Source organism: Varanus komodoensis, unplaced genomic scaffold (genome assembly GCF_004798865.1).
Source record: "Varanus komodoensis strain SLA01 unplaced genomic scaffold, ASM479886v1 scaffold19, whole genome shotgun sequence".
Classification (NCBI taxonomy): domain Eukaryota; kingdom Metazoa; phylum Chordata; class Lepidosauria; order Squamata; family Varanidae; genus Varanus; species Varanus komodoensis.
In genome coordinates this window covers 5,496,120-5,523,430 of record NW_025335550.1, presented here as the reverse complement: position 1 = coordinate 5,523,430, position 27,311 = coordinate 5,496,120, and the positions used below count along the sequence as shown (strand labels likewise).

At 44.7% G+C, this 27,311-nt stretch overlaps 1 protein-coding gene across 3 annotated transcripts in view; it reads right to left on the bottom strand.

The window, feature by feature from the left end:
- Positions 1 to 25,902, bottom strand: part of ADCY7 (adenylate cyclase 7) — a 46,157-nt gene extending 20,255 nt beyond the window's left edge. For all 3 annotated transcript variants that reach the window (XM_044427567.1, XM_044427568.1, XM_044427569.1), the window contains exons 1-10: positions 25,754 to 25,902; positions 22,764 to 23,317; positions 21,593 to 21,796; positions 19,019 to 19,183; positions 13,169 to 13,318; positions 12,413 to 12,558; positions 11,252 to 11,363; positions 8,935 to 9,062; positions 8,122 to 8,280; positions 1,451 to 1,583 (exon numbers count right to left, since the gene is read on the bottom strand). In XM_044427567.1, the coding sequence (XP_044283502.1) occupies positions 1,451 to 1,583; positions 8,122 to 8,280; positions 8,935 to 9,062; positions 11,252 to 11,363; positions 12,413 to 12,558; positions 13,169 to 13,318; positions 19,019 to 19,183; positions 21,593 to 21,796; positions 22,764 to 22,934 (1,368 nt within the window). In that variant the 5' untranslated portion in view covers positions 22,935 to 23,317; positions 25,754 to 25,902. The remainder of the gene's footprint in view (positions 1 to 1,450; positions 1,584 to 8,121; positions 8,281 to 8,934; positions 9,063 to 11,251; positions 11,364 to 12,412; positions 12,559 to 13,168; positions 13,319 to 19,018; positions 19,184 to 21,592; positions 21,797 to 22,763; positions 23,318 to 25,753) is intronic.
- Between the last annotated feature and the right edge of the window lie 1,409 nt (positions 25,903 to 27,311).

Genomic DNA, 27,311 nt, shown 5'->3' with positions numbered 1-27,311 from the left:
GGCTCAAAGCGTATTTCTTTAATTACACACAGTTAAAGAACTGCCTTTTCTGGATACTTAAAGTGTTCCTTGGAGACTGAAATCTAAAAGCCATTGTTTCGTGGTTCTGTGGTCCATGGCAACTGAACGTCGTTTCAGACATTTTAGCCTCGTTATGCAATCAGGGTAACATGCGTTCTCTCCCAGCTCCGTGCCCCTGCCCTTGGCGTTTTTGTCTCCCACCTGCTCTGCAGGACAAAACCTGGACCGAAACCAGCCACAGCGGCAGTAAAGCCAAATCTAGCCATGCGACCAAAATTAGGCAGGCACGCTTGATAAACTTACTTCAACTGCAAAACGCAGATTTCCAGGCTGCAATCTATTCCTCTCACATTAAGGCTCCCCAAGTTTTTTCTAGTGTATATGCGTATGTGTGCGCGCGCACACACACACACAACAAATCACGCCTGGCTTGTTAATCCAAATCAACTGAAAGGGACCAGCACACCTATCAAGATTTGGCTTCCCACATCCACAACAAGCCCTGAATTTAAATCTTTTTTGTAACTCCCTTCCTGTCACTTTTCCCTCCCACGGTCTCAAGCCTTCTCCCTCTACTGCTCACTTTGTTCTGTTCCCACAACCCCATTTCTGGGTTCCTTGCCTCCTATCGCAGGACCACAGAACCCAAAATGCTAGGTCCCAATCACCCCACCGGGGGTCAAAGCTGCTGAGGTTCCTCAGGGGTCACCCCACCCCCCCAGCGTTCCTCTAGCTGCCAATTATTGCATCCGGGCTTTTGTGCAGCTGTCCCCCTGCTAAATTGTATACAGCTTAGTGACTGCTTTAAGCTAAAATGGGCTGGATGTTTCAATATTTTTGTCCTCACCCCTTCTGACTCTGGCCACATCCACCACCGAAATGCAACCCCTTCTGCAAAATGGAATTCAGTGCCCAGGTTGAAGGAATGCTGACACCCCTGGGCTGACTTGTGAATTATTTCCCGACCTTTACTGCCTGCCCAAAATTTCTGCCACTGTCCCCTGCTTCCTAAAAGAAATGCACACAGCTCCCCCCTCACTCTTCTCCACAACTCCCATGTGAACCCATTGTTTCCCACAGATGCTGCTGCTTGCAAATATTTTGTAAGAACAACACAACATCACGGTCCATCAGTCAGTGGCATCATAGAAGGCACTCTGTTTTCTAACCTGGATTGCTTCAAGGCAGACGCCTCTGGATGCCCCCTTCGGAAATTATTTCCTACCTGATGGATCTATTCTCTTAAGAAAAAAAACTGATTGCATTGTGGGGGAACACAGGAGGGTAACCAACAGAAGGCAGCAGCCTCCTGCAAAATCCCGCAAACAAGACAGGACAGTGGCAGAATGAGAAGCTTGCCTGGAAGCGCCCCAAACCGAACGGGAGAAGTGGCGTGCATGGGCGGACTGCTGGGCAACAGCACACTTACTCTTGGATCGATCACCAAGAACGTCTTTATATGCATGGCTTCCAGATACGGGTCTCTGAGGTGCCCGTTCCCGTCTTCCACTTCATAGGCTTTGCCTAGGTGATTCAGCGTCGCTTCGGTGATGTGTACGCGGCTGGAGAGGGGAAAGACAGAGGCACAAAAGAGCAGGACTGTTGCGGAAAGGTCAGCCCAAGCGATTCATTTCCATCTCAATGGGGCAGCCGCCAGGGCTGTGCCTCTGAACAGCTTCCGGCCTTGCCAGGCCAATCCAGGATGCTACAGCTCCTTCGCGCTCCTTCCCTGCTGCAGTGCGTCCTTGTGCAGCGTCCACAACCCTTTACAAAAGGAGGCACGCCCAAGATTTATCTATTCCACAAATTTAACAACTTTGGGCATGTGCGGACGCACACGCAAAGACACACCGTTAGTTAATTTGTGGGAATCATGTATTCGAGGTGTATACAGTTTTGTTTTGCTGTCTTAAGATGGGACCCCCCACCCTTTTGGTTTGGTGGGCATCTTTTGAATCCTGCAAGAGAATTGTGAGAGCTCCTATAACATGCTGGGCACATGGGTGGAGTTTGCCCATTCACAGAATGGTGGATGTGGCCAGTGACACTTATTGCTCAAACTGATGTGATTAACAGGAGTAATTTGCTCAAGAACCTGTATTAAAAGAGCTCATATTAAGAGCAAAGTGTTTCAGGCATAAGGGTGAAGAAAGGGTGAAATGGTTTAGGGAAGCAGGAGAGTCTTGTTGTTGTTAGTCGCGAAGTTGTGTCCGATTCATCGCGACCCCATGGACAATGTTCCTCCAGGCCTTCCTGTTCTCCACCATCCCCCAGAGTCCACCTAAGCTCACACGACTGCTTCACTGACTCCATCTAGCCACCTCATCCTCTGCCGCCCCCTTCTTCATTTGCCATCGATTGTTCCCAGCATCAGGCTCTTCTCCAGGGAGTCCTTCCTTCTCATTAGGTGGCCAAAGTATTTGAGTTTCATCTTCAGGATCTGGCCTTCTAAAGAGCAGTCAGGGTTGCTCTCCTCTAGGATTGACTGGTTCAATCGCCTTGGTTATTACATAATATGACAGTGGGTTTTATTCCTCCAGTATGTTAGGATATGGGTATCATTTCGTTTTGGATCACAAAATAGTTCCAGCAAACTTTCTGGTAATGCCATATTCTCTTACCCTAATACAAGCAGCTGAAGCTGAGTTCAACCAGCTGAACTCTTGTACACAAGGCTATTAGGAAAAAAATAGATATAAGGGACCTTACGCAATAGGCAGTTGATTTCCACTCTTCCATCTCCTTCTCATCTCCATCACTGCTGAAATTTGGACTCCAGCCTTCCTAAGCAACAGATCTGCCTTTCCTTCCCTCACCTTGTGTTGGCTTGCAAAGCATTGTCCCCATTCGTGACAACACCGTTACTGCTATTATTAATAGATGCCATCACAAATAGATGCACAGGAATTGAATGCAAATTAATGTTAATCATATGCACATTGGGACACACAGATTAGCAGCGGCTCGGAGGTCAAGACTATGCAAATTGGTCATCTTGTTTTCAAAGACAATTTGCATGTGTGCCAAGACAGCTGATCAATGTTTATTGAAATTTATACAAAAAGTGCTCTTCCTTTTCTACTCCCTCTTTGAACAGGCTGCTCAATGGCTCTTAAAACAGGCTAGAAGCTCTCAAAAGCAACGTCTCTAAGCATTACACAACCCACCATTATCCAAGAGTTACTCAGCTGGCTAGTGCTAGAGTTTCTCAAAACAATATACTAAAGGACACATCACTGCAAAGTCATGGTCCAAAAATGTATCTTTCTTCCTTTCTTAAAATGGTCAGTTTCCAGCAACTTGTCGTCATATGAATATTCTCGAAAAGAGAATTAGATATATTTGAAGGGAGAAAAGAGAATTGGGTATATCTTTTTTCCTCAGTAGGAAAAACTGGCAAGATTGTGTCATTATACATCATCATCTAATAACATTCAATACAACTGTTTATTTAAACACTATCATTGTTTAGCTTCCAGTCAAATAACTGGTATGATTCATGCACTGAAAAAAAAAATCCAGAAAAGACAACATTGAAGATATTTGGCAACAGGGGATCCCAGGCCGGATTTAAGCATTACAAGAGCAGTGGGAAAACCAACACTCCCCCGTTGCAGACGTCCATAATAAAATCCAAAATAGGATGAAGAGCGGTATTAAAAATATTTTAAATAAAGCTACTATGAAGAAACAGCACTGCCTTCCCTTTTTGGCACTCAGTTTGGCTGCAGAAGAACACGGATTTTAAGTGCCAATCAGTTTCAGTGAAGAAGTTCATGGTTTAGAGGTCTGAAATTTAGTCAGAATACCAAAGTCCTGAAGTTTTTCTCAGGAAGGAGGAAGTAATGCAGCTCAAGGTCAGAGAAAGAGAGAGAAGGGGAATTTTGGGGAGGGTAGTTAAGGACAGAAGAACTAAACTTAGCAAAAGAACCACCGTCCTGGTTGGATGGAATTGGTAGAAGAGAAAAATAAAGTAAAGATGACAAGAAGAAGAGGGTCAAAGAAGGAAAAGGGGAAAAAAGGAGAGAAAGGGAAGGAAGGTGAGAATCCTACAGGAAAGTCCTAGCTGAAAAGGCACTGCAATGGGAGAAGTGATCGAGAGGACTGGACCAACAATAATCAGTACTGCTTGAATAAGGAACCTGGTAAAATAGCAATGCAATATAATTACGTTAGCGGGATGCATTTAATCTTGCGCCTTTATTATTTCTCAAAGTTTGAGTGGTGCAGTATGGGTGGAAGTCCATTCAGATATTTTTCTTCAAGCAAATTTAAACATCGTGCTTTGGACTGCTGGGGGGCTTTTCCTTGTTACCCACCCCATGCCTAATCACCAGTCTGTGCTAGCTAAAACAAGATACCCGAGGCTTCCAAGGTTTAGGCCTGGACTGCAGGAGATTGCCAGGGAAATGAGATTTCTACCTGGTGGAGGGAGAAAAAGCCACAAGAGCAAAAAAGAGTGCAAGCGTGTGGCTTTGCCAAATTTTCCTTCCATGGCATCGCTTGTCCAGGACAAATAATGAAAGAATTTCATCTATATGGCTACGTGAGGGCTGGCTGGAGGGGGAGAAACACTTCCTTCCAACTTTTCCATCTGAAAAACGGCATATCAAATCTCCTATGATGGAGGAGAGCTTCGCAAGCACCTTGGGCCTACCGAAGATGAACAACCCCAAACGTGCTCTGAAAGCAAGAACGGCAAAGCTGAGCTGGTTGTGATTCAGGCACATCATGAGCAGGGAAGTCTCACTGGAGAAGCGAGTAGCACTAGAGGAAATTGAGGGCTGCTGAAGAAGGGGAAGACCAATTATGAGATGAATCAATTTGGTCAAGGGAGCTGCGGCCTGGAGCGTGCAAGAGCCGAGCGGGGAGCTGAAGAGCCCTTCCTTCACGGGGCTGCCATAAATCGGAGACAGAACAACAGCATATGCGGTAGACCTACAGATGGAAATCCAAGATGCATTTCTGCACCTACGAAGTGCTGAGATCTTCATGAGAGACGCACACAAGGCCTCAGTTGGTTATGACACGCGGTTTGCAAAATGACAAACATTCTTTTTGCTCAGGTGACAAAAACTTAAAGAGACACCTGTTTAGGTAGGATAATTTGCAGCTTGCTCTAGCACGGAGTCCTACGAATTGGCTTGTGCAAAACTAAGGCATTTTTACTTTCGAGGCTTGCTTTCCTGGGAGTAAGCGCTACTAAACAGTGGGCCACGCTGCTAAGTAAAGTTGCACCATGTTGCTTGGAATAGTTTCCAAATACGTCAATGCTACAATTGTATAGGGTCAGTTATAAATGATGCACTGTATGTTGTTAAAAGTATGGAATAAATTCAATCTTGATAAGAAATACAATTTTTCATTCAAAACATTCTAATTTCCCATGGGGGAAAACCCCGTTTTCCTCTCCCAGCTTTTAATTTCCCAGAAAAGCTGTATCCGGATTGCAAAGCAGGGTTTAGAACCACGCAAGCCACCCAGACTAGAACAGCGGTGATCTTGATGGTGTGGGCACATCCACTGATGAGGACTAAGCAGTGTTGAAATGAGCCTTATATTTTTTTACCCCTCATCCTGAGAAGGATTAACAGAGAGAAATAATGGACTCATAACAGAGAGATTAAAATTATGGAGACACTGATTCCCATCAGAATAGGACAAGCCCAGAAGACTTGTGACCACGAACACAAAGTATAATGCCAGTGAGTCCATTTCCTCTAAAAAAAAGAAAAGAAAGAACAGAAGGACACGTGTGGTACAAAACTGCAGGTTACCTGTCCTTTTTTAAAGAGGTTTTTCAGTTCAAAAGGCAGAGAGGAACCTTCTGCAACCCGGTTTCCTCCAGATATATTTCGATTTTCGATTTATATCCTGCCTTTTACCTACAAAGGGCTCAAGGCAGCTTACATCATTCTCCTCCTCCATCTTATCCCCACAACAATAACCCTGTGAGGTGGGTTGGGCTGAGAGTCTGTGACTGGCCCAGAGTCACCCAGCTGGCTCCATGGCTGAGTGGGGACTAGAACCCGGATCCTCTGAGTCCCAGTCCCCTGCTGCTCACTGCATCGTTTGTCCCACTGGCTATGCCCATGTTGATGGGAACCGCAGTCTGTAGGAGCACCGTGGGAGGGAAGTCTGGGTCGGAGCGCCAGCAAGTACAGTGTCTGCTGAAATCAGGCCCCAGCGCTGCTCCGCAAGCGATGATGACAGCAAAGAGAGTGCCTGAGTCGTAGGATATATACGGGATGCCGCAGCACGTCCAGCTCCGTCGGGCAAACAGGTAAGCTCACGTACCAGAAAAAAGCAATCAATCCAGCTAGGGCCATAAAAGTGACTAAAAATAAATCCCCCTCGAGCCTTTTCCACCTGCAAGAACTTTCCAGCCTTTCGCTAACGTCAACGGCAACAGAAACGCATGCAAGGGAGTCTGCCTTAAGTGCGGGCTGCCTCGGCAGGCGACACACTCGTTCTGTTGCTGGTGCAGCGGGCAACCCGGGAGTCTCGGCTTGCCAAGTTCAGAGTGAGACACTGCATTACCCTGAGCTTTCTGGAAAGCTCGCTGCTGTATTCTGAACAACATCATGGCAGAGACCGGACTCCGTAAGCAGCTCGGAACCTTGCAAGCCTACTTATTCTCAGCTTATTTTGCAAACAAGGATCTCCACATCAAACGAGGGATGGCAGCCGCACTTGCTCACGGCGCAAGCAAGCAGAGTGCACGCTTCCCTTCGTTAGGCACTCTGCAGAAATGAAAAGGTTGTTCACGGATGCGTCTTTATGATGCGACCCTTTCCCGGAAAAATGTTATGAATGAGGAGATACAGGTGTTCTTCCTGCCTGTGGTGCTAGATCTGCACTGGCTGAATCACACAGAGTAACTCTGTCTTGGGTGCTAAAACTGAGTCCTGCCCCTAAAGCAAACACAGCTAGTTACAGCTGTAATTCCAATTAAGAAAAACCGTGCGTCTTAGTGCATTTGAACAGGGCGACCTTGCATGGTTGAAGCATTGCATTTTCTTTAGCATCGCATGTTGCCTGCCAGGTGTTTCTGACGAACATCCATCAGTCTAAGCCAGCACAGCCAATGGTCAGGAACACTGGGAGTCATTGTTCAAAATATCTTAAGGGCATCAGGTCGGGAAAGGCTATCCTTAGGTGTCCTTTCTTTGTTGACAGAGACAGCATTTCTGAAAGTGCTTTGAGGGCAGCTTCGTTCCTTTAAGCCTCCTGTTCTCATGTGGTTAAAAGCCATAACAAAAGGGTTTGCTAAGTAATGCACATGTTATAAGAAAAAACGAAAACCCTTCAAGGATAGGACAATAATCTGTGGACTTCAACAGTTGAACATCAAGAAAATTATTCCTCCAAGAAAACACTGTACTAGAAGGATTCACTCTGGTAAATGGTCCTGTCTCCTTTCTTGAGCTTTCCTTTAAGGCAGGCAAGACAGGAAATGTATGAAGACATAAATGGCCTATAATCTTGCAAAGGTTTATGTCAAGGCCAGTCCACATCCTTCCAAATGAACCCGCACTGGTCCAGGGGTGATAAAGCAAGGCATGTGTCAGTGTGGCTAAGAGTGCTGTTCTGGAGATCCGGGAGATCCAGAATCTAGTCCCCGCTCAGCCATGAAAGCCACTGAGGGACTTTGGCCAGTCACTGCCTCCTAGCCTAACCTACCTCACAGGGTTGTTCTTGTGAGGATCAAATGGAGAGGAGGAGCAAACTGCCTTGATCAAATCATTGTTTGATCTTATGTCCAAATTGGCTCAATGATGGACGCTACTAACCAACTTCAAACCATAGTTTCAATAGTTTGCTTGGAAGCAAACTTGAGTTTGCACTAACCATTCTTTGGACCTCAGGGCAAGCCATGGCTATGAACCAGAAACTGAAGAGAAACCTGAAGCGTCACCCCAACAACCAACCCATGAGACATCCGAACCAGGTCTCTAAACTCCACCCAGGTAGTTAGAACAGTTGGACGCAGTTAGAACCAGCCAACGTTTTCCATTATTCCGACCAAAGCAGCGAGGTTCCAATTATCTCAAGCAACCCCCAGCAGCAACCCACAAGACAGGAAAGAGCAGTGCTTACCCAGGGACCCCTGCTGATTCCATTCGGTTAGCTAAGGAGACGTCGTGAGACCAAACGTCGTACTGCCATTTCCGAAGTCCAATCACACCACAGAGGACATTCCCGGAATGAATACCGACACGCATATTGATGTCCACCCCTGTGGCTTCTCGCACTTGCCTACCAAAACAGTTCAGAAGACACAGTGAAGGCGCCATGTTCTTCCTTCTTCGTACCTACAATTCATCGTACATTGCAATCCCCCCTGCTTGCTACAACACCAGTGTGCAAAGGAAGGGTGTTCTCTACACCATGCTCTGAAGAACAGCAAAAACCAGACTGCAGAGCAGTGGAAAGAGTTGTAAGTGGATCAGGAAAACCTGGGTCTAGAACCCCACTGAGCCAAGAAGATTCCACCTCTTCCTGCCCGAAAACCAAACCCAATTTTTGAGAAAACCCTGGAGGGTGGCATTCTTGCAGCATGTGAGTCTGAAGGCAAAGAGGGTGGGACCCAAATACCCACCTCTTCCTGCCAGTGACTTAAGCCTACAGAGAGACCTTTTGGAATGGAAAAAATGTATAAAAGCTGGAGAATCACTGAATCATTGAGTGGGAAGAAGGGTGAGGCTATCTAGGGAATTCAAGGGGGGTGGCAGGAGCGTATCAGGCAAGCCAGACTTGGCCTGCATTTTCAACCTATGTCCTAAGGCAGCCTTCTCCAACCCGGTGGCCTTCGGAGGATTATGAGGACATGCATTTCAGCCAAAACTATATTTCTGGCTCTAATTTAACATTTCCAAACTTTCAGTTTTAAAACTCTCCTTCAGTACATACTTTATAGCTTCGCACATGTCAAGGCCCATTTTCACACAATTCTTGGCATGGACTGGCAAAGAAACAGGCAAGCCCGAGACACAATAATAACAGTCTCCCAGGATTTTAATCCGCATGCATTCATTTTCCTGCCAAACAAAAACAGCACACGAGTCATCAGAAACACTGTAAATATGAATTAGCAGGTATCTCTCTTAAGTAGGGCAAACCGTATATTTTATAGCACAGAACAAACAAACTGGTCACTGTCTCACTTGAAAAGGAGGGTTATTTCAGCTCATCTAAGGAAAGAAAAGCCAATGGATAAATGCAATGCCAAGCAAGAGAGCTGCCATGGACTTTTCAGCTGCTCCCACTTGCAGCTCGCTCTCGCTCTCATTCTCTCTCTCTCCCATTCAACTATTGTGACACAGGAACTGGGTCATTATTTCTCCTTTGCCTGAACCAGGGAAACACAGTAAACAATTTCAGAACAACCAGGATATTAAGCCAGCTTTGACCTATGGCTTAATAGACTGCATTTTTCCCCCAGAGCCATTAATCATCATGTCCCAGTTTGGGCAAAAACGGTAAATAAGTTAATGAAAGACCTCCAGGTTTGCTTGCTGGCTCATGCAAAGTGTTCCATGGGACCCTCAAAGATTAACTAATATCTTAGGAGAGTAAGCCAAGGTATGACCAAAAATGCCCAATGAGAAGTCACGGTGAATAGGTTTCCTCAGAGACAGCTTGTCGGCCATTCTCAATCTTCCTCTGCTATTCGCAGCCGGAAGGCAGTGCCGTCTCGTGTGTTAACATGTCTTGACGTACAGGACCATTTATTAGCAACAGCCCAACTGCTCAAAGTTCAACAAGGTCATCCCTTCACCCTCCTCCACTCCCTACAAAGTTCTAACAACCTGATAGGCAAGTATTATATGAGACGCAAGAAAGAAGGACACTGGAGATAGCACACATGTATAATTAATATATTTAAAATTCTATTTTAGCACAAAAGTTGTTTCGGAACAGGTAGTGATTAAATTCTATTGCATTCATCAAGACTTAATTAAGTTCACATCCCAATAGATTCTTTGTCTTTAATAAGATATGCTTCACCAACAAAATACTTTTAGACCATAATTCCTACCTCATTAACATGTATAATTTTATAAGGCAAAATGGTCTGAAACAGAACCTTCCATAAATATAGGCACATGTATAAAGCCCACTTGATTAACACAAGGGACATTTCTAGAACTTTCCTCTGAAAGGACATGGAAGGCTCTTTTATATTAGAACATCGTGTTTGGACCGTCTTTAGACTCAAATTATATTACACTGCTTCTAACTTTTTGTCATTGTTATTAGTCACGAAGTCGTGTTCGACCCATCGCGACCCCATGGACAACATTCCTCCAGGCCTTCCTGTCCTCCACCATCTCCCAGAGTCCACCCAAGCTCACACCAACTGCTTCAGTGACTCCATCCAGCCACCTCATTCTCTGCCGTCCCCTTCTTCTTTTGCCATCTCTTGTTCCCAGCATTAGGCTGTTCTCCAGGGAGTCCTTCCTTCTCACTAGGTGGCCAAAGTATTTGAGTTTCATCTTCAGGATCTGGCCTTCTAAAGAGCAGTCAGGGTTGATCTCCTCTAGGACTGACCAGTTTGATCGCCTTGCGGTCCAAGGGACTCGCAGGAGTCTCCTCCAGCACCACAATTCAAAGGCCTCAATCCTTCGCTGCTCAGCTTTCCTTATGGTCCAGCTTTCACAGCCATACATTGCAACTGGGAAGACCATAGCCTTGACTATACGCACTTTTGTTGGCAGGCTGATGTCTCTGCTTTTTAGTATGCTGTCTAGATTTGTCCAACTTTTTAATTGCATCATATATTTTATACAACTTTGCGGGGGTTTAAAAATGTTGTTGCATATAGTATTTGCCTCTTTTGCAAAATACAGGTCAAAATACTGAGCAATCCAAACCTGTTGAGATGCAACCACTAAACCAAGGTTTGTGTCATACACCTCTTCCTCCTTTCACGTACAGAGTATCTTCCAGGTTTGGGCATCTCAACTGTCAAAATCTGTGTTGCACTTGATGTCCAAACCATCATATGAATAGCTTAATCTAGGTTTGGAGGGCAAACCACAGTTTCCCAGTTTGGATGCAAATGGCCAACAGTGGTCAGGCAGGGAATGTGCATGTATGAACCCAAGACCTGATGGCCAAACCACAGACTGGCTTGCATCCATTCCTACAATTCCTAAGTCTCAGTGCTGAATAGATATTTATAGACCCACATTCACTGAAAGAGTCTCTTCACAAAGTCACTTACCTTTGCAATTTGATCAAATTTCCCAAAGAGTTCATTCAGCATCACCACCAGCTCTTTGGGAGAGCAGTCACTTGCCAGGCGAGTGAATCCAACAATATCTGCATACAGGATACTAAGGAAGGACATAGAGTTCAGTCACATATGTAATTCTCTTTCATTTCCTACGTCAGACAAAAGGGCCTTTAAGCCTTGCTGAGATTCAGTGAAACCCCTTATCTTCTCCCTGCCACCAGCCCTCGAATTATCCCTTTGCTTTTCTGCAGCGACTGGCCGTGTATAAGGTGTTAATTCCATTGTTAGGCTTCTTATCTTGTGAAACCAACTCTACTTAGATCTCCGAGTGGAGGCAAATGTGATGCAGCTTCTCCAGTACATATTGCAATTTTGGTCCAGTGCAGACATAATCCCTATGCAGATATTTTAAAGTACGTGGTCTCCACACGGCCGGTGACACAGGCTAGTGAAAGGGTGGGTAGAATTCCCAATGGGAGCCAGCAAAGGAAGGACACACTCAGAGGAGCAATAGAAAAAAGCCTGCTGACCTAGCCAGGGTCCACAGAAGGTGGATTCCACCGCAAGGGTGCCGGGGAGATGTGCTGGCACTGGCTGCAAGGGGAAGGCAACCCCCTGCCCCCCGGCATCATGGGTTGTTCACAGAGCTTATTTGCAGGGCGACTCCACCTTCAAGGTATGCAAATATGTCTGATATAACCCACTCGTATAAATAGATTTTAAATAATATCATAAAGCATCTTCTTAAAAATCAAAATTGATATTGTAAGCATATAGCAAAATATATTGAACGGAAGATGGTAGCAGTAAAACCAGAGTAGCAAAAGCAAAGCAAACAGCAGTAACCATTTTGAAGCTCCAGACCAACGTCAGCAGTAAATGAGGACTAAGGGGAAAAATGATTTTATGATCTGTTCATTAGGGAGTCTAACGCTCATGCCAGGGAAGGAAATTCCACCAAGATGGGATCTCTGTAAAGAGAGTTGCCACTTCTCTGGAGAACACACATGTTATGGAGCGATCCAAGACTGATCCACCATGGAACACCTTCCCACTGTAAGTGGCAGTGGGAAGAACTGGATGCTGTCTGTAGATACTGGGCCCATAGAAATAACAGTTATAGGAACCATGAAAGGTTATGTTGCTCACCTAACATTCTGGTGCCGCTTCACATACAGGCTGTGGAAGTTGTTGTCATGTTTCTTTCTATCGCTGCTTTCTTTGAGACGTTCTATGATAGCCAGTTTCATCCCCATAGAGATGTGAGCTGGCAGTATTGATAAAAGCAGGCTTTCCTGAGAGGAAAGAGGAACTTTTGAGTAATGCTAAATAACACCAATACTGCAAAACTAGAAACCTGGGGATTTAGGGGAAAGATCTGGAGAAAACAGAAAATAATGGATGAGGAAGGAGAGCTTTAGACGTGTTACCAACTTGTTCACTAGGTCTCTGTCCTTCAAGCAAGCAAGTGGAACAAACAATGAGAAAGAAGGTAAAGAGCATCTGTATCTCTTGCCAATGGTGGTGACCCACTAAGTCTCAACTGACTCACTAAGGGAGGGACCTCTGGAGGGTGTCTGGCCCAAGGACCCTCCGAAATCTAGAGTTGGCATGGTGTGGAAGTAGGATGCATGGCTGAACTCACTCACATCTTTCACCAAGCACTGTGTTTAATCTTGCTCCCTGGAGTCATCCATGGTGCTTCGGCCTGAAGAAGACTTTGGGGCTTTAATGTTGACTTCTACGTTAGTCAACATTAAAGGCTACTGTTTTCTCTCTTGGATGCTCTAAGTAAACTGGATTGAGACCTTAAGGACTGTTCAGCTCCACACCTTCTACATATCACAGAAAAATGGTGCCAAGAAGAAGTGCAGGTTTATAATTTTGAAAAACCAGTTCACTCACTTGTTGCCTCTTCTCGATCTTCAGCTTCATCTGAACTTGGATACACTTGAGAGTGTATCTGTACAGATCCCACGACGCATCCTGCATCTGATGCTTGTGAAATGCACCCATCAGGTTCCCACAAAGGAAAATGAAAGCGTTGGCGAGCACCTGAGGAAATGAAGAAAAGATCCCCAAATCATGATGTGATCTTACGCTTTTCTCTCCCTTCGGCCATACGCAGAGGCCCCAATTTCTTTAACCAATGAATCCAACCACACATCATACTGGAGATTCCATGCTGCTGACTGAGTCAACTATGAGACCCTGAGGTTATTCTGTTTTCTTTGGACTTGTGTACATGATACCGCAGTCTCACAGGCCTGTAAAACCCACTTCCACAGTTGTCTGTACAAAGCCAGTTCCTAGAGGAGGCTGGAGTAGTACTTTAAGGAGAGCCCTGAACACAAAGCGGAGGGGAAAATTTCTCAGAACTGCCAAGTTCCCTAGAAGATGACTAAGGTGGAGGCTTTCTACAAAGACATCAACAGATACCAAAGCCAAGCCAAACATATTAGAAAGGGACCACAGCACAAGGGCAGAACACGCTGTTTTCATGCAGAAGGTCCTGAGTTCTAGAAGATGCCCTGGAGAACCATTGCCACAGTAGACAATACAGCGGAAGGTGAACAAAGGGTCTGAAAGTATATTTTTAATAAATCTATTTATTTATTAGATTTATATCCTGATTTTTTTTTACAACAAAGTGGCTTACATCATTCTCCTCCTCCTGCTCTCCATCTTATCCCCACAACAACAACCCTGTGAGGTAGGCTGGGCTGAGAGTCTGTGACTGGCCCAGAGTCACCCAGTTGGCTCCATGGCTGAGCAGGGACTCGAACCCAGATCGCCTGAGTTCCAGACCTGCACTCTCAACCACTACACCACACGGGCTCTCTGATATAAGGCAGCTTCCTAGACAAGGACCAGAAGAGGCCAAATTCAACTCATGTAGGCAGGCGATAAACTACTATTTGCTCGCCAATGTTAGCACTGATCAAGCAAAGTTACTGAAGAAATGAGCACATGATTGTGAATAGAACAGTTCCGCTGTGCCAACCAGTTGGTTTTAAGGGGGAAAAAACATGCAAATCTGGACACATATTCCCGCCTTTCTGCATCTCTTCTACCCCCAATTTTGCACTGTAGGAGTCTTCTGGATTTGACTTGATATATTACAAATCAGCAGTCCGCTTCATGCAGCAGATCTTAATTTTTCAGTATCTGCAAAGTGATGTGATTTTTCACCCTATTTGAACAAGAAGCAATAACCTTTCTTTGACTGGAAGATGATGCAAGGTCATTTCTCTTTTAACAAGCTCTTTGTACAGAGGCTTACCCTCGAACTCTGATATGAATTCAAGTCATTTAAAAATCATGAAAGCAATGGTGTTTGCTCAGCTGAAAGGCAACTGAGGGAAAATTAATGAACTTATAGGCAAGCGTTTGCTCTGGTGAAGTGTCAGAAAGAAAAAGAAGCTGTGCTTTGAAAATTGTATGATTTAATAACCAGTATTAACAAACTGAAACACCATTGTAGAGTAAGGATATTAACTCATCAAGTGCATGCATTGTGATTTAACTTCTAGTATGTGCATTAGAACAGGCAGAAAATGAAATTACATATTTTAATAACTTGAGGAGGTTCTTTTTTGTGTTATGAACTTCTGTGCAGGGGGAATGAACCAAGGAGGAAACAGAAGATGAGAACTATTAGAGGATAGGAAAGTTCCTTCTTTCTCTACTGCAGTTCTCTGCACAATTCAGATGAAACCAAAGAAAACCACTGCTTCTGGGACTAAAGAGAAAAAGCCAAACCGACCTACTAACAACTAACCAGAAGTCCCAGCTTTGACTGCAGCAGCTTCAGATGTCCCCACAACAGCTGGACTTGCATACAATAACATTTCCCTGTGGTTTCCCATTTTAACACAGTGACCGATTATGAAATCAGGAAGGTAGCTTTCCTTCAACTAGACTGGCTAACCATTCTAGTGGAGGAGTGGAGGGTTTGCACTTTCGTTTTTCGTTCTTGTTGCCGCTGGGTTTTTGCTCTTTTATTACTCTGGGCTTCTCTTTATCGCATGTCTCTTCCGAGTCAATTCCAGGAGCCTGGAGCTCCCTGCCTTGAACCTGCCCGCTCTGTTGGTGACATGCAATGCTCAGATGCTATGGGGTGATTAGCAAAGTTGTGCTATTGCATGGTTTAGCATTATGTGTGGATGCACCAACGCCGTCTCTATAGTCCAAGTGAATGACGCTTGCCCTGCCTTGTAAATCTATCGATACATCACTAGAACAAGTTTTTCCACCGATGGGACATCCAAACATAGGCCCAAAATGGTTTCATAAACAGTGGCACAGAACTCAAAGCATGAGATAGACTTCCAAAACCCATCTTTAAAGTTGGCTTTGTGCTTTTATTCCCCTCCCCCTCAGAAGCTGATTTAATAAGTACACTCTAGTCTTCGTCTTATGATAACCTCTGGAGTCATGACCATAACTCTGGTTCATCAATCCAGATCTCGTGCCAAAATCTTGTTTGGCAAGCCATGGATTCCAATTCTGATTTGCTAAGCAGTCAGAAAGGATGCTTTCTCAATTCAGGCACCAAAACAAACCATAGCTACATATTCTCGACCATGGTTTGGCACAGGGCTTTTTTTGTCATAGAACGCACCGGAACAGCATTCCGGCACCCTTTTTTCCAATGGATTTTACAAAGTGATTTTGAATCGCCTGTCAGCATAGCAGGTCATCAGCAAACTTCATTAACATGGTGCCTGCGGGCTGCTTGTGTGTCCGTGCTGAGATTGTGAGGGCGCTGCTCGGCTTGGGATGGGAATGCTGCTTGGCTTGGGATGGGTGTGTGTGGTCGCGCACTGAGTGCTTACTGCCGGCGGCGACGTGAGTTCCGGCACTTTTTTTTTTTTTTTTACAAAGAAAGCACTGGTTTGGCATATTCAAGCCGAAGGATATGTGCGCAATGTCCCACTGCTACCATTTAAAGGATGCAACTTTCCAGGATAGCATAAAAAGGGCAAATGCACTCGGGAGAGCAAAACAAATCCCACTGCACTTTGCGATGACTGCAGTTTAGGGGGAAGGCAAACAAAACTTGCAAGCATTTAGATGTTAGTTCGTTCTACGTATTTCCTGGACCTTTAGCTTTGCAGGGGTGATGTAAGTAGACCTAAAGCAGAGTAAACTTGTGGTTTCTAACAATGAGAAAGGAAAATGTCATATCTGATTTGACTGTGAGTTTCTTCTAAATCACCAAATGACTGTACAATGCCCTGGAGAAAACTTTTAAACAAAGGAGCGTGCCATGCAGTTAGTGGCTTGGGAATACAGATAGTTTTTAAAGAAAAAGCACCTCATTCCCCTGAGCTGAAATCCAGCCAAAAAACTAAAAGTGAAATTCAAATGGTGCTTGCTGGCAAACTGAAAGAAAGCACATTAAGAGCATTCAGTTCTGGAATGGCTTGCATTTGTCAATCCAGACTCTTCCACACAGAACATGAATTTTCCCATACATGTGCCTCACATGTAGTTCTTCACAGATATGGAATGTACACAAGCACTTACGGCACAAATTGAACACTCACATCTTCCCAACATATTCTACAATTTGACAAAGGGTGTACATTTATTTCTCCAAAGTCAAAAACAGTACCAGACTTGTAAATAACCATCAAGTAGCCCTCTTTGGAAGACCACTAGCTCATCTTAAGCTGAGACAGAAGCCTTTGCCCATACAGGTAACTCCTCTCAGTTTCCCTGTCATTCATGGTGCATCTGCATGCACTGTGGAAGGCTTCCATTTACTCAAGTTTCCTGCGTTCTCCAAACAAGGAAACTGTGTTATCACTCTTGGAACAACCAACTTCACATACCTTTTTCCTCAATCTTTGCTCTGACCAAATTCAGAGAACCAGCACAAACACACCCTGAGGTTGGTGTAAGCTCATTCAAATGCTTCAGGAGATCATCTCTCCTATGTAAGATGTAGCCCGGCCCCAACCTATTAAAGAGCCCTTCCATAACGTTGATCTTCCTAGGTTGCTTCCTTTAGGTTGCTGAGCATCTTGATTCAAACTGATCTTTTCTTTTTAAAGGGACAAAGGGCTCCATAAAGTTTTTTTTTCCTCCTTTGCCTTGGTTTGGTTTTTCTCCTAGCATTTAAATTGTACCCATTTCCGCAGAGGACTGAAACTGAGCTAATGCAGCTCAGTGTGACAATGTAGTGTTTGGATATGGAGAAGGCATTTCACAACAAACCAGTAATCAAAAGTCCAGGTGAATCTGTCCCAAGAAAGCTGAGATTCCCCAGTACCAAAGGGAAAGCAAAGTGTTAAACAGAAGGAGTTGCATCACTTAACCAAAAAGCCTCCATCCAGGGGAAGGAAATGAGTTACCTCACTCACACAGACATGACACACACACCTCAAGCATGTAGGTTCTGAATCACTGAGCCTCTGCCTCTGGGTACTGAGCTGTTTATCAGATTTCAAAAGTTGTATGACTAGACACTGGTGCTGCCAAACATTTGTGAAAATTCACTGGCCAGCTGGTTTATATTCTTCGTTGCTATAAAATCACGATAAACTCCTTTTTCCAAGTAATTCAGGAACACGCCCAGTCCTCTCCACACACAAAAAATATTTCCGTCTGGAATTGAGCACAAATTATAAAACTGTAAAGGAGATCCCTGCCTCTCCCAAAGGAGGACTCTTAAAAATAATAAACTGACAAAAATGCAGGATACGCTTCATCTCTGCAATCTGTTTTCTAGGACTGATTAACCTGCTGCTCCAAATAAGTGGTACAGTCCAACTCAGCAGGTGCATGTTTGTTTTCTGCAGACAGTGTCCGACCTCCAAAACAGTAGTCTCGTCCTCCAAAACCTTTCATGGCCCTACTTGAATGAATATTTGCTTTACTGCTTCTGGATTTGCCCACGATTCTGCTTGGGTCTTGGAAAGAAGGCTGCCAGGGTTTCAAAGCCGGCAAGGGGGTAACAGTCAGTGCTGGCACTGGAGCACAATTAAGAACAACAAATATACACAGAGAAAGGCAAATTTCAATCAAGGATGCAGTGTTTCTAACCGCCACACATCCTTCCAACAAATGTGCTTGAGTGTGTAAAGAACAGGACTGTAATGAATGATCAACTGCCAGTTAAATTAATATAATAAAGCCCTTTAATAGACTAGAGGAGTACACTGGATTAACTGGGCAGCCAGAGTGGTTCAAAAATATTTTAAATTTATGTTATAAAATTGCCAGCATTTTCTTTTAAAAATATTTCTCTTTCCTCTCTCAGGCATGAATGCATTATCAGACAAAGACTACATTCTTCTTACTTTGAGAAATCCTGTTTTTTATCCATTTACATATTTAAACCCATTACTAAACCCATTGACTAAAATGCATATGCTGAACCAAGTTAAAATGCAAATTTGTTCAAATTGGATTGTGGCACTGCCCAGAGAGCTGCAGCTAAAGGATGGTGCAGAAATAAATAAATGAATTGTGGAATATCAAAATGGATACATAAAAGATAATTCAATTATTTGACTTGCATTGCAGTTTTATACCACAAACAGCTCTCACAGTGGCTTACAACCACAAACAAATTTAATGAATACAATTCTAAAACAAGTACATGAAACTCATTTTTAAAAAGGTAACAGACCCACTTCCATCGCAAAGTCCTGCATGAATTCAGTGGGCTTGCTTACTGGTGGAAGAGCAATGGAGAGGAAGCAAACTTGAGCCCCGTCTCTCTCTCTAAAACTCTTGCCTTACCTGATACACAAGGTCCTTCTGATACTTCTTGTCACCGGACGTTACAGCTATGCTCAGGACTACGATGTGGGACAACGCTGAAACGCTGCTGACAATCACAGCTTCTCTCATTCCAAAGGGCAGCATGGTGTACACCGTGAAGATGATGAACAGGAAAAAGGGCACCTGCAAAAGAACCAGGCTTATTTTTCAAGCGCCTGCCCAAAATCATGAAATATGCTCACTACAAGAGGAAAGCAGGCATTACAAAGGAAGCAGTGCTCATAAAAACATTCGGAGAACTAAACAAAATGAGAGGTATACTGAGAAACGGTGGAGTGGGACAGCTAGTGCTGGAGTGGGAGGATCAGGTGCCACGTCCTCACTTGGCCATCAAGTCAAGGTGTCAAGAATCGGGTGCCACGTCCTCACTTGGCCATCAAGTCAAGGTGTCGAGAATCGGGTGCCGCGTCCTCACTTGGCCATCAAGTCAAGGCGTCGAGAATCGGGTGCCGCGTCCTCACTTGGCCATCAAGTCAAGGCGTCGAGAATCGGGTGCCGCGTCCTCACTTGGCCATCAAGTCAAGGTGTCGAGAATCGGGTGCCGCGTCCTCACTTGGCCATCAAGTCCTCACTTGGCCTCATTGGGTGACCTCAGGCCAATCGGTGGGGTGGTTCGCATGATTCCCGGTAGCCACCGTGGCTTAACTAATCCACAGAAGGCTGCCGCCCATGCCAGCCTCCACTGCAAATATTCAAGCCACCATGGGCAGGTTTTGTGGCCAGCTGTATCATGAGGACCCAGGAATAGGGGCTTGATGCTGTGGTGAGCCATCCAACCAGAACTCTACCACGTGGGTTCTGGCTGGGTTGTCCTTCCATCCAAGGTTCACATGCCACAACAAGCTGCATCAACTGCCCAACCATCCCGGGTTTGGATATTCACAGCAGGGGACCGCTCATGCTGTCATCCAGCAGGGCTTATTTAAACCCTGACAGGCACTGGACCTGTGCAGATTGGGCTGCTGGTTCTCTGCTAAAGCTATCTCACATCAGCCTTCAATTCCTACAATGACGTAAATTCCTTGGAGGAAAAGGCAGGATGTGAATGTAACACATACACTGGTCCTTCTACACGTGGATGAGGAACATGCCCATCATGGGGAGTGAGGCCAAGTTTTGGAGGAGAGCCCATAAAGTGAGGTGCAAACACAAGATGCAAACACACTGCCACTCGCTCTAATCTGCCTCCTAGCATGGCTGTCAGAACAAGACAACGACCCAGGCACCGCGGATCCAGGAAGGTGACCTTAACTTCTTGGAAGGAAGGCTAGGATATTACCATAACAATAAAAGAAAAAGCAGCATTCACGTGACGTGCAACTGGAAAAGTTGCCGTTCTGGTCATCACACACATTTTTGCATGCAGGCAGTTTGTAAAGCAAACGGCTCTCATTTTTACATAATCCCAGTTTAATGAGAAGCTCTAAAGCCTTTTATGATGTCATCTGTCCAGGGGCCATGAATACCTTAGAACCACGCTCACACACAATATATACACAAAGTTATTGTGTATATTCCTAATATCCATTTCAGGCAGGCAGGCAACACCAATCTCTCTCCCTCTCTCTCTCTCCCCCCCCCTTCCCCCCCCCCCCCCCAGTTTCAGATAACATTTCTCAGGCATATCCCCATCTGTAATTCTCAATGGAGCCCCTAACTGCTCGTAATCAAAGAAGCATTAGTTTTGCAAACTGATGTCATAATTAAACGATTCTCCACCCTGCAGGTGATTAATCATGTCCATTTGCATAATAAGCAGTGTCTAGGGATAGCCAGACTGCCCTAAATTTGAAGGCATTCCATGTCTTTTAAACATGGATTTTTAAAAGTGTTTACGGAAACACAGTATTATGGAGAGAGTGCATGTGCCAGAGTGGATAAAACGCCAAGCAAATGCGGCATGGAAGTTTGTGCTCTGGATGGGGAACCCAAGAGATTGGGCTCAAAGTCCCCACACAGTGATGGAGCTCACTGGTAACTTTCAGCCAGTCACTCTCAGCCCAACTCCCCTCACAGGGTTGTTGTTGAAATAATGAAATGGAGGAGGGCTACACAAGCCGCTCTGGACTCCTCACAGGAAGATCAGCAGGATAGCAATGCAATGCAATGCAATGCAATGCAATGCAATGCAATAATGATCACAACAACAACAACGAACAACAGTAACTTAGACTTAGGAAACTAAGCTGTAAATTTCCATTCATCCATGAAGTTCAACTCTTTGGGTTCGTTCTTTTCTGTCAGGCACTATCCAGCCGAGTTCACGAGGAGGAGGTCAGGAGGGGGGGGGGGAGGGGGGGGGAAGGGAAGCGTCCACATACCGGCCCTTTCCAACACCAGATGTTTGGGATTACAGGTCTCATCCACCACAACCAGTGTGGCTAATGGTCAAGGAGATGGGAGCTGGAAGTCTAAATCACACACGGAGTACCAGAGGTTGGGGAAAGCTATCATTTATCCAGTCTTGCGCTCTTGGGGGAAGAACCAGGTGACAGATTAATACACTGTAAATTAATAAACAGGCATAAATACCTGTTCCCATGCAGCAAGGTGAGTTTTCCCCTTGTCGAAAATAGACACATATCCAATGGCCAGCAAGCAGATCCAAATCAGAACAGCCAACAGTTTCAGACGGCACCAGAAGAAGAATTCGATATATACCAGAATGTACATAATAATAAAAACCACAAGAGCACTGCTCACTGTGATGATGAACGTAAGATGCTCTTGCGCCGCCTGTTCAAAATAAAGAAAACGTTACCCAGTCGCAACCTTGAGCCTGCCATTCCACAGCATCTGCAAACTTTTAAACGCAATACACCTGAAGTTTTAGGCACAGCATAATAACCCTGTTATACACAAGGAACGCAAGAAGCTGTCTTCTCTGATCTGGTCTCTCTGTCCACCTAAGCCAAAACTGTCTGCTCCAACATGCACAAATTCATCTTTTTAATTTGTAATTCACTAACAAACGAAATGCACTTAAAGAATTCTGAGCCCAGAGAGTTGTTCAGAATTCACAGTCTTTCCCACACACAATCTTTCCTCATTTTGCTGTTGCTGTTCAACAGCTGGTAGTCAGAGATCCTTGGTAATCTACTACAAATCACCCAGAGAGTAGATCCCAGTCAACCTTCTGCCCCCACCCGTATCTGCTCCATGATCTTGCAGGCTGGTCTTTCCTGTACCAGAGATCTTAGACTAGATGCAGGGTGAGCAGCTAGAATCCTTTGAATTGGTGATGTAAAAAATTGAACCCAGGAATGTCTTCATGCAACATTTTGCTGCCAAGTCTATGCTCTGCTACCAGTATAAAAGAGTAACTCTGAAACCTACCTTGTGTTGTGAAAAGAATTTCACTTCAACTATTTACAATTTGGTATTAAACAAGCATTTTCTACAGAGAATGCTGTATTTCGAAAACAATTAGACTGAAGCCTGAAACGGGACTCCCAAATACCGTTAGAATAAGCAACTTCCTTGGCAAACTTCTTCTCCATCCCGCATCCCCTCTGTGCAAGAGACCACCTTTCTATTTGGCTCCTAACTTCTCAAGGAACTTACGCCTTCCAGAGTAAGGGCACCATCACAAAGCAAAGTTTCTGACACCCTTCTTATCCCAGATGGTTTTATCTCTGACTGTAACTTCTGGGCTTCGCTCCAGAGCCTATAAAACGCCTGACCAGCGCTGCCGATTACTCACATTGCAGATGGAAACAGCTAGGATGAGAGTTGTGCAGTAAGCGACGGCGATAAAGAGCAGGAAGAAGAGAAGAGGGTGCTGCTGGCTCGCGTAGCGGTACTTCTCGTACAAAGGGTCCGTGATCTTGCAGTCCTCATTTTCGTTGAAGAAGTATTTGCCTTTAGCTGGCATTTTAATCCTCGTTTGCCTCCGAGCCTCTCTTTCACAACAGGCAACACAGTTCCGCGCTGCCTCCCGCGGGTCAAGTTGCCGTCAGGTCTGCCTTGTTTGGCCACATTGATTGGCTCGAGCTCTGCATTAGCATCTCTTCTTATAAGGATTGAGTCCTCCGGATCTCAGCATAAATCGGAAGAGAAGCACCCGCCTCCTCCTCCTCCTCGCCGTCCTCCACTCCAAAGCCATGTGCTACTCATCAACACTTCCAAACATGTTTTTCGAGACTTGATTGCTATTTGTCTTGTGGAGGGAAAGCGCTTTGCTCTTTCCCTGCATTCATTCAGGCATCTTTCCTATGTTGTCAGCGATTCTCTGAGATGAATGTTCTGCAGGACACACTGAGGAGAAAAGGAGACAGAGTTTTTTCAAAGGCTTCAGTGTAACAGGTGTGCCTTTGTTTAAGAAGTGTATGTTCTTCAGAGTCAAGGTAAATATTATTTAACAGGGGCACCCCCTTGCCCCACTCTCTCCCAAGCAAATGAGTCACCGCTCTCCCTTTAACACGAAGTTCCTCTTCTTTTAACAAAGGCCTCAAACATGGCAGTCTATTTCTTAACGATTATTAATACACTGACTTTGCCCTGCAACATTCTGAGCTGAAATCCTTTAAATGCACTCTGATATTATTCCAGAGGAAGGACTGAAAAGATCCGAGAACTGCCATCTACTTAACCATTCTGGTGGCCTGTGGCAATCAGGAATCCACGCAGACACGTCAGAAGGATGGGTGAGAGAGGGGACTCCATCTCATTCTGTGCTTGCCTCTGGAGGAGGGAAGTCTTCTTCCATAGCCAGCAGAACCACAAAGCAGGGATGCTGGTGAGAAAAGACCACAGCCTCTTCTGCTAGTCCCCTTAGCAGAAATCTCTCTTAAATCGCCCCTTAAGATCTGCAGCAGAGGCCCTGCTCCTTGAAGGAGGACAGAAGAGAGAACACCCAGAGGAGGGCCTTCTCTGCGGTGGCGCCCCAGCTATGGGGTGCGCTCCTCAGAGAGGTTCACCTGGCACCAACGTTATACGCTTTTTGACACCAGGTCAAGACCTTTGTATTTACCCAATATTTTAAAGTTTAAATATTTTAATGTTTTTATCCTCAGTCGTGTGTTATTGTGATGCATCTATTAGGTGTTTTATATTGTAAGCCATCCGGAGACGAACCGTAATGGATGGCATAGAAATACCCCAATAAATAAAATTTTAAAAAATTGTAGCTTGCTATAAGATTAGCATCCTGCTTTTCCATTCCTGTTCCTTTCTCTGCAGCCAAACACTAGAAGGCAAGTAAAAATCTTTGCAGGCTCTTCACTTGTTGATTCAAGAATCTTAATTGATCAATCATGATCTGAGTTTAATCGTTTCAATCACCGCAGCCACATTATGATTCCGTTTATGATTTCAGCACCAGTTGTACCTTTTAGTTATGTTTAAATATATTTTTTCTAAGATTTTCTTATATAGTTTAATTTACTGATTGTTCAATTTTATGTCTATTTTTATTATTGATTTTATTTTTACTGTTGGTTGTTTATATTATATATTGTTTTACATGTTTTATAAATTGTACTTTTTAAATTGTTGCATAACATGTCATGAGCTGCCCAGAAAACCTTATGGCTAAGAGGGTGGCATTCAAGTCCAATAAATAAACAAACAAATACATCTGTACATCCATTAACATTTGCATGAGCCTTAAAACAAGTTTCAAAGCAGCAACAACAAAAGTACTTGATTTTCAAATAGAGAGAGAGAGAGAGAGAGAGAGAGAGAGAGAGAGAGAGAGAGAGAGAATCCTCTTCAAAGATGTTGCTTGTTATGAGCAGTTCCTGTAAGTACTTCACTAAAAACGGGGGCAGGGAGCTGTCCTATTAATCAGAAGCATATAAATGCAGCGATTAATCAAGCCCCATTGATCACTGCAGTCCTAGAAAATGTATTGCACGATGTTATGGGCAGCCCTGTAAAGGAATGAAAAGATGTTCTTAATGCTCAGTATTAAACATTAAAGCACAGGGGCTCTTCTTTTCTTGGTCGGGAATATTTCCAATTCGCAAGAGTCAGAGTCACCCTGCAAGTCAAAACAATCCATCCTTACAGACACAGAAGCAAAGACTGCTTCCTTACTCCCAAGTAGGCATGCATAGGCTTGTAGCCTAGCACAAGCACAGGCGTGTCCATTTAGAAGTGACTCTGACTTAAGTGGGACTTGCTCTTAGTTACCTGTCTGAAAGATATCCTCTGATTAAAATACTAAGCCTGGGTCCCAGCCTTACACAGCATTTCAGTAATGACCTTCTACAGAATTATATACACATTCAAAAGCAGGATGGGAGGCTAGGCTTTCTCTAGCACCGCTGTACCGCCAACTTCGGAAAGTTCCCAACTGAAGGGTGATAGCAGGGTTACGCTAACTAGAAAGGAGTACATGTCCTTGAGTAACAACTCCTGACTTTCCACAGTGGGTGAAGATATTCATCCCAAGAAAGAGGTATCCTAAGAAGTCAGTCAACTGTGGAAAAAGAGGTGTGAACATGAGTTCCAAGAAATGGTTGGATATTCGGATGGCTTCATGATTTAACTGCACAGCTTCTTTTACTACTGACTCTCCTCTGCTGTGGAAACTCTTGGCTTGCATTCCAACATGGAGAGAGCACCACGAAATCTGTCAGATCCAGGTCCAATGATGCAGCAGGTACTTACAAACACATGTACAGTATCTGTTTGTTTCTGAGTGGTTCTTTGGGGATGTCAGTTGGATACAGAACCTCAGCTCCTTACCTGGGCCTCTCTGGATGTGTTAGGATGCAATTTCCAAATGAAAAGCGGACAGAATCCAACCGGGGAAGTCTGCAAGGCTGATGTGAGTGCTGCAAGCTTTCTTCCTTTGTAAACTGCTCTGGCTTTCTGTTTTTGTGTTAGATGAAAATCTGCACAGATGAAACATCAATAAATACATAAAAACACCGAAGCAGCAAAGATTCAAAATAATCCAGCTTCTATGCACCCAAAGTTTGAGCACACCCACTTGGATTTTGGACACACCCCCACACACTGCATTGGACATCAGGCTGCATCACAACTTTTAGTTAAGACTTTTTTATTCCAACTTTCCATGAAAATTTCCAAGGCGATTTTATAACCAGTCTCAGCAAAACCAATACAAATTCATTAAAGCCCTAAAAACACTCCGTGAATGAAACACTCGGCCAGAACACCCCAACCAAAAGTCCAACAACCGCTGAAGGCTCAGAGCAGCTGAAAAAGGTGGGGAGACAAAACGAAAAACCTGACCCGTCCGTGTTTATTAAAAGCCTGAGCGCAATGATAACCTGAACAGGGCTTTGCTGCCAGACCCAGCTCCAGCTGGCCCCTCCAATTTAAATGAGATCTTGAATAATGGATCCATGCACATGGGTGCAAGCCGTCTTCCTTCTAAAAGTCCAGCTTCAGATGCAGCTGTTCTTGGACCACAGGCTGAGTTCTGGAGTTATATGCCCATCTATCTTTGGGCATCGAGAACTACAGAAGCAATCTTCTTGCATCTTCTCAAGACTGGTATTTTCCTCAGCCTTGAATAAACCCTCACCAGCACTGCTGTTCTTTTCCCACACCCAAAGCATGGTATAATCATCCAAGAGACCATTTCCACACATCAACACTTCAGAACGGAAGGACAGATGGAAGGAAGGAAGAAGGAAGGAGCCATGTGCTAAGCAAACCACCATGTTGAACTTTAAGCTAGACTGTATGCATGGGAGACCTGAGGAACATAAGAGCTTTGCTGGAACAGACCTGAGGTCCATCTAACCGGGCATTCTCTTCCCACCATGGCCAACCACCTGCCCACAAGATCTTGCAAGCAGGAAAGGAGCACAAGGCAACCTCCGGCACAAGTGCCTCAGCAACTGTTCCCCATCAACAGATGCCTCTGATACTAGAGGTAGCATATGACTATCAGGGTCTAACCCATCTTAAGACTGTCCAAACTGCTGGCCATCACAGTGAATCCCCTAGTTTAACTATGCAGTGTGTGAAGACCTTGTCTGAATGCAGCCCGATATGGAACACACACAAAGAGCAACAACAGGTCATGGGAAAGGGTTCTAGTTGATGCACCTGCCTTTTAAGGGCCGGAAGGAGCTGTACCACTTCTCTTGTGCTTTGTTTTTGATGAACAAGCATTAAAATATGGTACTCCCCCAATGGCATTCCGAAATGGTAACAGTGCAGCAAGAGCGGTGCTCTTGGGATCTGACTGATCATAAAGCCCAGGGTGCAAGAAATGTGGTGTTCAAGGCCAGATGACCCTGGACCATTGACCGGGCTGGCTAGAGCG